Source organism: Myotis myotis, unplaced genomic scaffold, assembly GCF_014108235.1.
Source record: "Myotis myotis isolate mMyoMyo1 unplaced genomic scaffold, mMyoMyo1.p scaffold_m19_p_3, whole genome shotgun sequence".
NCBI lineage: Eukaryota > Metazoa > Chordata > Mammalia > Chiroptera > Vespertilionidae > Myotis > Myotis myotis.
The window spans coordinates 202,177,282-202,189,392 of NW_023416335.1; the positions used below are offsets into that span (position 1 = coordinate 202,177,282).

The 12,111-nt window shown below is 38.8% G+C and overlaps 1 protein-coding gene across 9 annotated transcripts in view; it reads left to right on the plus strand.

Annotated features, from left to right (window-relative positions):
• Positions 1-12,111, plus strand: part of POLR3B (RNA polymerase III subunit B) — a 106,778-nt gene that overhangs the window by 24,661 nt on the left and 70,006 nt on the right. For 8 of the 9 annotated variants that reach the window (XR_004966003.1, XR_004966004.1, XR_004966001.1 and 5 more), the window contains exons 10-13: positions 181-258; positions 352-474; positions 7,341-7,460; positions 8,557-8,691. Coding sequence is in view for 6 of the 9 variants with exons in the window: in XM_036298705.1 (XP_036154598.1) it covers positions 181-258; positions 352-474; positions 7,341-7,460; positions 8,557-8,691 (456 nt within the window). In the remaining 3 variants the exon portion in view is untranslated. The remainder of the gene's footprint in view (positions 1-180; positions 259-351; positions 475-7,340; positions 7,461-8,556; positions 8,692-12,111) is intronic. The other variant, XM_036298703.1, reaches the window with a different exon arrangement.

Sequence of the window (12,111 nt, forward strand, 5' to 3'; positions counted from 1 at the left end):
TTTTTTTTTTTTTTTCAGTTTGCCTTTGTAATTGTGACCAGTGTCTCCACTGTATCTCTTCGCCTCCTTTTTTTCATGATGAAACTCATAGAATATTTATAAATTTTAGAAGATAGTACACATGCAAAAAGTGCTTGAGAATGTTTGTTTTCCTCTTCCTAATCAAAATTTCTGTTTCAGGTTCTTCTGCAGCTTGGGCTTTGGCTGCCAATGCCAGATGGCACCATTTCTGAGGAAAGAGCTAGCTTTTGCTTAGAAGTAATACCCACAAACAATGCCAAATTAGCATAAGCAAATGTCAGTGAGTTAACACAAAGCCAACACTCTTTCTCTCCTTTCTTTCCTTCCTAGGCCATGGGTGTTGAGTGTGACCAAGAAATTGTGCAGATGATTGGAACAGAGGAGCACGTGATGGCTGCCTTTGGGCCCAGTTTGGAAGAATGCCAGAAAGCTCAGATTTTCACACAGATGCAGGTGTGTCTTTTCATGTTGTCCTTTGCTATGAGAGGGAATTGGAGATTTAATGCTGCTCATTGATAAAGCATGGGATGCAGTGACTTTGGGGGCATAGGTTTGGGAGGGGTATTGGGGAGATGGGAGGAGTAATACAGAAGCATCTCTGACTCATTTATTTAGGGATTGGAGGAAGAAGTGGGCCTAGACAAATCATCAGCCTGTGGTGCCTAACTTAGAAGGGGCAATATGTGGCCAAGAGGCGTTTGTTCTGATATGATAGGAAGTACTCTTTTTTTCTTATTTGCCTGAGTTAAATCTTTTATAAAACTACAGCAACTCTAGTGTAGATGGCTTTTTTTTTTTTGCATTTCTCTTTCTTATCCATTTTTACTTCCTACTTCTAATTGCTTTTGACATCTAGTTGTATGTGATTTCTATCCCTTTTCCTTAATTCCCAGTGTTATCAGCAAGATCAGACCAGATCAGAGACCCCTTTGCCACTGCAGAGCCTTCATTGACCTGCTGAGGCGCTCCTAGTTGGAACCTGGGGATTTTAGGACAAGACACAAAGATGAAGATATATATATATAAACAGCCATACTTAGAATTCTTAGTACAACATTTGTAAAGTGCTTTGCTAAGTGGAAGTCAATGGTGACATCCTTGGGAGCCATCCTGCGAGGTGGGAATTCCCTACTATAGAGGCACATATCAGTGAGTTAACACAAAGTGAGTTTAATACTCAGGAACTGGTTCAGTTTGAGGAGATACACTCTATCTTTTAAAGCTGTGTAATGCACTGGAAGAGCAGTTTGCCCTAATGATACCCCAGCTTTTTATTGATCCGTATGTATGTTGTCTATTCTGTGGATTACTTGTAACAAGGTATAGAGTCTAGGCTTCTTTTTTCTTGTCACCTAGGATGCTTATAGAGATAGCATTTTCCCACTTATATTGGTTAGTGTGTGCTCTGAAAAAATCAAACTCATCTTGATATTTTCAAAGACTGAGTCTATCATTTAGGAGGTTAATATCATATGTAAGTACATGTAATTCCAAAGCACAAATCAGTAGTGATTATTCTCATCACCACCTTCCTCATTTTCTGCAGTTAATTGCCGGGAGCCGGTCCATGCTTGCTGTTTCAAGGGACCTGGCATATATGGCATACTGTTCTTAATATATTTGCTCACCTTCTTGGCACTATGTGTTTTAACCAAGGTCTCTGAGAAAGGTTGTTTCCCCAGGTAGGGATTTTCCCCTGAAGTTAGGGAGGGAATAAAACCTCTTAACTAGTGCCAGGTGGGTAATTAATCACTTTAACTACGAACAATCATGCTTAAGCTACATAATCTTTACTCCCTGGAATGGAGATAAGAAACGCCCTAACCTTTGTAATAGAGATTGATAGGATTGAATCAACTGGTATAAATACAGATGTAATAAGACAGCAAGACACAGAACTTAGAATACGGAACCAAGAGACTCAGAACCTAGGCACAGAACCTACACAGAACGTTCTCTAGAGACAGAAGAACTTCGCTGGAGAGAACATGGCAAAAGATCCTGGACAGAAACTGGCCTCAGAACCTAGAGACAGAACCTAGCAAGAGAACATGGCAAAAGATCCTGGACTGAACCTGACTACAGAAATTGGCAAGAGAACCTGACTAGAACCTGGTATCTGAACCTGGCTGGAGAACCTGGACAGAACCTGGCTGGAGAACCTAGTGAGGGAACTTGGCTACAGAACCTGGCTGGAGAACCTAGCAAGACAACATGGACACAGAACCTGGCTGGAGATCCAAAGCAGAACTTCGCTGGAGATCCAGACCAGAACTTGGCTGGAGATCCTGGCTGGAGATCCTGGCTAGGCTGCTGATCAACTGAACGCTGTCTCCGTGTCATTCCTTCTTCGCCGACTCCGTCCACACCTTTGGGGACCCCTGGACCTGCTGGGGCTGGACCCCAGCAGTTAATTAATAGTTGACTCTAATTATTGGGCAGGAAAAGTGGTTGGGATTTAGGAGATTCTATTTTGGGTCTTTACTAAAAATAAAATATTTAGTGAACATGAGTCTTTGTAACAAACTGAAATTATATTATCCAAGGGTTCCTAGAACATGAAGAGGAAAATGTTAAGAAATAACTCAGGGACAGGTTCAGGGTAAGGAGATACACTCTATCTTTTAAAGCTGGGTAATGCCCTGGAAGAGCAATTTGCCTTAATGATACCCCAGTGGATTCAATGAGATCTGTTATTCATTTTATTACACACATCATCATTGGTCACATAACCCTAACATCATAAAGCCGTTTGAGCAGGGGCTAACAGTGGGTTGGAAAATTACTCATTTATTTCTCTTAAATAGGTACTGACAGAAAATTTTAGCTAACTGAATCAGAGAAGTTACAGATGATGTATTATAGACTTGTATACCTGAAACCTATGTAATTTCATTAACCTATTTCTCCCCAATAAATTCAATAAAACGGAAGAAAAAGATGAGAGGAATATATAGTTAGTTAACAAGAAAGACAAATGTTTCTGACATGAGAAAAACAAACAGGAAGTTTAAATTTGAGATGGCTTGTACTCTATGCTGGATTAAGACATAGCTTAATTATTTGCTATTAATAAAAGGTTATAGAGATACGAGTAATCCAAAATGGTTAAGTTGAACATATATTAGGAGTTAGGGCAACATGAATATCTTCTGTTATTCTAAATGAAAATGTAACAAGTACACTTTATCTTATGTAATAGAATTTTTGATGACAGGGCATTTTAGTGGATTGCTTAAAACCAGTGTTTTGTTTTTAATGCCTCCCTTTTAGTCTCACCTCCTTTTTCTTCTGCTCACAAAGCCTTTTTGCTCTATATTGGTTATGTACATTTTATATTATCCTTGCCAAGGGATCTGGTATGTAGAGAAGAAATGATTTATTCCCTTTTGGGGAAGATTGGATGCATCTTGTCCTATTTGTAAATTGACTGGGCTCTGACCCTCACACTATGAAACCCTGGTAACGTTATTGGGTATTCTAGGGGAAAGGTGACTTTCTGCTACATTAGAAGTAGTACCAAGTGCCCCTGTGTTCTTTTGTTTCTTCCTCAAAAAGTGAAGAGCCTTTAGCCTTTTCCCCAAGGGAACTGGAAGAGCAAAATTTAACGAAGACAGCTCAGTTTAGGGAAAACCCAATTGCCCATCTATTCCTGGACACCTCCCTACCCCTCCACGGCTGAGTTAATCAGTTACTTAGTTACTACTTACAGCTAGGTTACTGCCACACGTATTTACAGCGTCTTAGTTAATCTTATGTTCTAATGGCCTTTTAATAGGGAAGATCCTAGGTTTGATGCCCAAATCTTATCACAGAGGAGTTCCAGGCGCTGTACTTGTCATTAGGAATCAAAGAAAAAGATGACACCACATTTAGTAGGAGAGAGACATACATGTAAATAGACAGTTAAAATGTAGTGTTATCTGAATGCTAATGAAAGTACTCAATTTTTCATATGTAAGGAATTAAAATAGATAAAGGAGTGGGCTTACGAAAGGCTTCAAAGAGGAAGTGATACCTCATCTAGGTTTGAAGCATGGAAAAGAAATATCTCAGGCAGGTAATTGGGGATAGGACTTTTAGGATAAAGCATCAGGAATCCCAACTTTTTCTTCTTACTAATTGAAAGTCAGTGTAAAAAAGAAAAATGCATTCATTGTTGTTACAAAGTAATAAGAACCACATGATCCCCTGCCGGGGTCCAACCCCAGCAGGTCCAGGGGTTCCCAAAGGTGTAGATGGAGTCGGCAAAGAAGGAATGACACGGAGACAGTGTTCAGTTGATCAGCAGCCTAGCCAGGATCTCCAGCCAGGATCTCCAGCCAAGTTCTGGTCTGGATCTCCAGAGAGATTCTGCTGTTTATTGTCTTGTTACATCCGTATTTATCCCAGTTGATTTTAATCCTGTCAATTTCTATTACAAAGGTTAGGGCGTTTCTTATTTCCATTCCAGGGAGTAAAGATTATGTAGTTTAAGCATGATTGTTTGTAGTTAAAGTGATTAACTACCCACCTGGCACTTAGTTAAGGAGTTTCATCCCCTCCCTAACTTCAGGGAAAAATCCCTACCTGGGGAAACAACCTTTCTCGGAGAGGTGACCTTGGTTAAAACACACAGCACTAAGGGGTGCAAACATATTAAGAACAGTAGGCTATATACGCCAGGTCCCTTGAAACATATGCTGTGCAGATGTTTCTATCCTGCAGCGACTGTGTCAAGCAGCAAGGATGGACCGGCTTCCGGCAATCCCCTTCTTTAAAAGCTTTTTATTAAAACATTTTAACATATACAGAATATACAGATATTCTGTATATGAGCCCTCATGTACCTGTCATCTAGCCTCAACAATTATAAACATTTTGCCATTCTTGTTTCATCTAATCTCCACTTACACTCCTCTCTCATTACTTGATTAGCTTTTAATATTTCATTTTTAAGTAAACTTCAGATATACTAAAATGTACCAGTTTTAATCATATAATTTTTGTAATATACAAAATATTGTCATTACCTCAGAAAGTTTCCGCATGCCCCCTCCCTAGTCAGTTTTTGCCTACAACCTCTGATTTTACCCCCACTGTTTTAATTTTTTTCACCATAGGTTAGTTTTGCATTTTCTAGGACTTTACATATATGGAATTATGCAATATATACTTTTTTGTGTCCAGCTTCTTTTGGCTGAGCATACTGTTTGATATTGGTCCAAGTTGTTTCTTTTTATGTCATTTATTCATGTGGTTTATGTCTTTTTATTGCTGAGTAGTATTCCATTATATGAATATACCACAGTTTGTCTTTTCCTGTTAATGGACATTTGGTTTCACTCTGGCTATTATGAATAACATTGCTATAAGCATTCCTGTGCAAGTATTTGCCTGGACAGGTTAGTATTTTTCTTGGATAAATACCTAGGAATAGAATTGCTGGATCAAAGAAGTTGTGTCTATAACTTTTATAAAGTTGGAACTACCAAATCTTTTTCCAAAGTGACTACCATTTTGCAGTCCCACCAGCAATGTATGAGAGTTCTGATTACTTCACATCATCATCAACATTTGGTGGTGTCAGTCTTTTTAATTTTAGCCATTTTGGTGGTATCTCCAAACTGGTTTTAATACGTGTTTCCCAGATGACTAATGACATTGAACACTTTTCATGTGCTATTTACTTTGTGAAGTGTCTGTCCAAATCTTTTGCTCATTTTCCTTACTGAGTTCTTTTATTATTGAATTTGAGTCCTTTAAAAAAATATCCTGGATATAAATCCTTGTCAGAATTATGTGTTGCAAATATTTTCTCCCAGTCCATTGTTTCCCTATTCATTATTTTAACTGTCTTTGGACGAGCAGTCTTTAATTTTGATAAAATCTAATTATCAAGAGGTTGTTTTTTTGTTCACTTGTATTTTATGGTTATTGATTTTTATGCCTTGTTTAAAGAAATGTTTGCTCACCCCCAGGGTATTTTTCTCTAGAAGCTTTATATCTTTAGTTTTTATGTTTCTGTATAAAATTCATCTTAAACTATTTTTTTCTATTTGGTGTGAGGTAGGGGTCAGGTTAATTTTTTACTTTAGGGAATTTAGTTTTTAATTGTTTCTTTTATTATTATTATTAAATTTATTGGGGTGACATTCGTTAATAGGATCATATAGGTTTTAGGTGTGGATTTCTATGTTACATGATCTGTGTGTCCACCACCCAAAGATATTTAGTTGTTTCAACATCATTTGTTGAAAAGACTGTCCCTTCTCCATTGGATTGCTTTGGCACTTTTATAAAAAATGAATTCACCATAAAAGCATAGCTTTATTTCTGGACTTGTTAGTCTCTGCCATTGATCTATTTGTCTGTCCTTACCCTAGTATCACACTGTCTTTCATTATAACTCTATAGTTGAAATCAGGTAATGTAAATCCTCCAACTTTTCTTTTTCAAGATAGTTTCAGCTATTCCAGGTTTTCTTCATTTTCATGTAAATTTTAGAATCAATTAATTTTGGTTTTTACAAAGCCTGCCAGGAATATAATTAGCAATTATAATGCATCTCTTGGTTATTTTGGAGAGAATTTTAACAGTAAGCCATCTTAACAGTATTAAATGTCCCAGTCTATGAAAATGGCATAATCATCAATTTACTTAGGTTTTGTTTATCTCAGCAATGTTTTGTAGCTTTCAGGTTAGAGGTTTTACATGGTGTGATTGCTTTCTGAGGGGAAAAAAGCAGTATCTCAAAATATTACCTGTAAACATGTTTTCTCTAGGTTGAAGATTTGTGGCTACTATATATATATGTATATTTACTCATCTGTATTTTCTAAATCTTCTACAATGATTATGTATCAGTTTTATAGTATGAAAACAGATTATAAAATGAAAGGGAATCAATGTATTAGATACTGTATAATGCTGTTTTGCTGTAGATTTGTGACAAATGTTGATTTTTGACTAGACCCAGCACAGCTTTTTCTTTTTTTTTTTTTTTATTAAATATATTTTTATTGATTTCAGAGAGGAAGGGAGAGGGAGAGAGAGATAGAAATATCAGTGATGAGAGAGAATCATTGATCGGCTGCCTCCTGCACACCCCCCACTGGGGATTGAGCCCGCAACCGAGAATGTGCTCTGACCAGGAATCGAACCATGACCTCCTGGTTCATAAGTCGATGCTCAACCACTGAGCCACACCAGCCGGGCACTTTTTCTATAACCAGGACCCTTGTCTTTTTGCTTATAGCTTTACATATGGGTAGGTGTTTTGTAAGTTGTCTTTGATGCTATCATTAAACATTATTATACTATATTCTGGTTTTTTATAGGCATTAAAATATATAGGGAACAAAGTAAGAAGGCAAAGGATGTGGGGAGGTGGACCAAAGAAAACCAAAATAGAAGAAGCAAGAGAGCTCCTGGCTTCTACCATCTTGACCCATGTACCAGTGAGTACCTTTGCATGTAGAAAAAAGATTTACCTAGTTTCCTAAGATTTTTGTCTTTCCAGACAAACCAGTACAATTACCCAGTGGTTGGCAAACTGTGGCTCAGCAAACTGCGGCTCACAAGCCACATGCAGCCCCTTGAGTGTGGCTCTTCCACAAAATACCATGTGTGGGCGCCCACATACAGTGCGATTGAAACTTCGTGGCCCATGCATAGAAGTCGGTATTTTGTAGAAGAGCCGGTATTTTGTGGAAGAGCCGCACTCAAGGGGCCAAAGAGTCGCATGTGGCTCGCGAGCCGTGGTTTGCTGACCACGGACTTAACCAGTTATGATTTAACTTACTGATTGAGCCAGATTTATTCATATGGATTTCAGGGTTTGTACTAGAGAAGATTGAATAGAACATTTGTGGTGGATTCATTAATCCAATAAATAATTGAGTGCCAGACGATGTTTTAGTACTATTCCTGTTATCTATTATTGCATAACAAACATTTCCTAAACTTAATGGCTCAACATAACTGTTTATTGCTATCTCTCATGGTGGTTTGACTGGGCTCAACAGTGGGAGAAGGGCTTTCTCATCATGGGTCTCATAAAGTTGCAGACAGATAGAAGCTGATGCTGGAGTTATTTGAAAACAATTGGGCTGGACATCTAAAATGTCTTTACTCATACTTCTGTCTCCTCAGAGCTTTTCCAAGAAGTCCCCTTTTCCCCAACAGTGTCCTGGACTTCTCATGTGGTACTTCAGGACTCTAAGAGGAAGTAGAAACTGCTAGTTTACAGGCCAACACAAGGAGATGATGGATTCTACCTCTAATGAAGGAGTAACATGAAACATTATAGAAAGGGAAGGAGTTGATAGTGGTTATCTTTAAAGAAAAGCTACTATAGGTACTGAATACAAACATGAAAAGTCATCATCTCAGCTCTCAGGAAGTTTATAGACTAGTTGAATTTCTTTGAATAGCAAGAATCACAGCAATTCATTTTTTTCTTATTTAAATATTATAGCATTGGTTCTTTTCTTGAGGCATCTTAAATTATAATATACATTGTCTCAAAAATTTTCTCTAATTTCTGAATTACAGGTTAAAGAATTCAATTTCCGAGCCAAATGTATCTATACTGCAGTGATGGTAAGAAGGGTAATTCTGGCCCAAGGAGATAATAAAGTTGATGACAGAGACTATTATGGTAACAAGCGATTGGAGTTGGCAGGACAGGTAATTTAATTATTTTATGTCAGAAATCTTATTTTCATTAATAAAAATTAATTTGGTATTAATTTTAAATAGGAAGAGATAGTTGAATGGAATATACGTTCATATATAAACATTTCACATATGACTTCCTATCTCTTAAGAATTTCTTTAACTATGAAAACTCTATCTTAATTCTTTAAATATGTTACCAGTATATTACTTATATTTTTTGTTGAGATGTTTACCCTCCTTCTATGTAATGTAGGAAGTGAAGTATGACTTTAAGTTATTTATTTATTTATTTATTTATTTTAATCTTCACTTAAGGACCTGCTCACTGACTTTAGAGAGGGAAAGGGGAGCAGAGAGAGATAATCAATCACTTGCCCTCTGCACACGCCCCTAATGGGGATCGAACCTGCAGAGCCACACCGGCCAGAGCAGTAATATTTATTATTGATTAGCTGCCATATGCCAGGCATAGTTCTAGGAATTGGGAATACAGAAGGAATAAGACAAAGTTCCCTTTTCCCTTAGTCCTTAGTTATTGAGAGAGGTGGACAATAAACAAGTAAACAATCCCCTAACTTTTGGTGGCATAATAGAAGTGGGTTAGTGAGAATGTCTCTAATTTCATTTTACGTCTTAGCTATCTTATTCTGAGAGCATGTACCCCTTTCAACTGGATAGTAAATATCTAAAAGTCTTCAAAACTTTATGTTTCAGCCTAGCTGGAGTGGCTCAGTGGTTGAGCATTGACCTATGAACCAGGAGGTCACGGTTTGATTCCCGGGCAGGGCACATGCCTGGGTTTTGGGCTCTATCCCCGATAGTGTGTGCAGGGCACAGCTGATTGATGATTCTCTCTTATCATTGATGTTTTATTTCTCTCTCCCTCTCCCTACCTCTCTGAAATCAATAAAAACATATTAAAAAAAACAAACAAGTAAAAACACCTTCATGTTTCAGCACTTAAATCAGAAATTACCTTTAAATCAAAGAGCTAGAATATGCCAGAATATAGACTTGGCTGCTTTTGATATTTTTTTTTATCTTTGGTTTTAAAGAATTGCCCTCATGTGGATGTACTGGGTTCGTTAAGTTCTTAAATCTGTAAATTTATGTCTTTCAGCAAATTTGAGAAATTTTTAGGGTTCATTTCTTTAGCTATCTTTTTTGTACTAGTTTCTCTTCTTCTGATTCAAATTATATTGTTAGACACTTGGATATTGAGGCTCTGTTAATTTTCAATTTTGTTCTTCAGATTGAATAATTTCTATTGATCTACTTTCAGGTTTACTTATTTCTTATGTCATCTCTAATATCCTCTTAGATAAATTGTCCAGTTTAGATAATTATTATTTTTCACTTCTATAATTTTCATTTGGGTATTTTTATAGCTTCTGTTTTTCTACTGAGACCTCTTTGTTCATTCATTGCAATCATATTTTCATTTATATCCTTGAATTTTATAGCTACTTCAGAATCCTAGCCTGATAATTCCAACATCTCTCATCTTATGATCAGTCTCTTAGTTTTTTCTCTTGAGTATGGGTCATATTTTTCTGTTTCTTCATATGTCTAGTAGTCTTGGATTGTATCCTAATGAACATTATGGATGATGAGTTGTAGTCTCTAGATTCTGTCCTATTCCTCTGAAGAGTGTTCTGCTTATTGTTTGTTTTAAGGCAGTTGAATTGGCTATAAACCTCTGAGTTCTTTCTCCTTGCATCAAACAGCTGAAACATTCCATTTAGTTTTTTAATCGCAGTTGGGATATAAGATGCTCTTTTTGCTATTCTCATGGTTATTTGTCTTACCAATTCAAACAAGTATTTTTAATTTTTAAATAAGCAGTGTTATGATTAAAAAAATAAAGCAGTAAATTAAGCATTAGCAAATAGCAGATATTAAAATAAAAATCACAATATACAGTAAAAATGCTTTTAAAAATAACATATTAGCATTACATGGGTTGCAGACAATTATAAGAAAGTTTACAGTGAAAATGAATCTCCCAATTCTGACCTCCCTTCCCACCTGACCCATGACCCAGTTTCCTAGTTCCTCTCGCCAGTGATAGTCACTTTGCCCTTTCTTTACTCTATCCTTTCAAAGGTATCTTATGTGTATACAAATATCTTTATCATTTTAAAGTTGTACTATTAGAAACTCTTGGCTTGCAGACATTCAGGCCTATGTGTGAATTTATGTTAATCTTTATGGGCCTCATTTTTGAGTCCTTTGTCAGAGGCAAGTTTGGAGGTCAGGCTTTGCAATTTTAGAAGAAATCACATGCTAAAACAATTTGTCCTCATTAATAGGAAACAGATATTCAGAGCAGCATGTCTCTGAATGTTGCTTGGCCATTACTTCCAGTCCTTCTTACTTAAGGAGGGATTTAATCAATGAAATGCATGTGTTTCTACAGAAATTGACATATGCCTGCTTTTATATATATACTTTTTAGTTATGAAAAATTTCATGCATACAAGATTATATATAACAAGAGGCCTGGTGCACGGCATTTGTGCATTGGGCAGGGAGAGGGGGTCCTTTAGCCCAGGCTGCGCCTTCTTGCAATTTGGGACCCCTCAGGGGATGCCCGCCTGCCGGCTTAGGACTGCAGGCAGACATCCCTCAAGGAGTTCTTAGCCCTGCTGCGGAGGCGGAAGAGGTTCCTGCCACCGCCGCTGCACTTGCCAACTGTCAGCCTGGCTTCTGGCTGAGCGGCACTCCCCCTGTGGGAGCGCACTGACCACCAGAGGGCAGCTCCTGCATGGAGCATCTGCCCCCTGGTGGTCAGTGCATGTCATAGCAACCAGTCATTCCACTGATCAGTCAGTTTGCATATTAGGGTTTTATTATATAGGACTAGAGGCCCAGTGCACAAAAATTTGTGCATTCGGGGGGGGGGGGGAGTCCGTCAGCCTGGCCTGTGACCTCTCGCAGTCTGGGACCCCTCGGGAGATAACGACCTGCTGGCTTAGGCCTGCTCCGGGTGGCAGAGGGCAGGCCCAATCCCTAGGTGCAGCCCCTGGTCGGACTCAGAGCAGGGCCGATTGGGGAGTTGGGGCGCCGCCCCCTGTCATGCACAGAGCAGGGCGGATCGGGAGGTTGCGATGCCACCCTCAGTCACGCTCAGGGTAGGGCCGATTGGGGGGTTGGGGCACCGCCCCCTGTCACACTCAAGGCAGGGTCGATAGGGAGGTTGTGGCGCCACCCCCTGTCACGCACAGAGCAGGGCCGATCAGGGGGTTGGGGCACTGCCCCCTGTCACACACAGAGCAGGGCCCATCAGGGGGTTGGGGAGCTACCCCTGTCACGCACAGAGCAGGGTCGATCAGGGGGTTGGGGAGCTCCCCCCTGTCACGCACAGAGCAGGGCCCATCAGGGGGTTGAGGAGCTCCCCCCTGTCACTCAGAGTAGGGCCGATAGGGT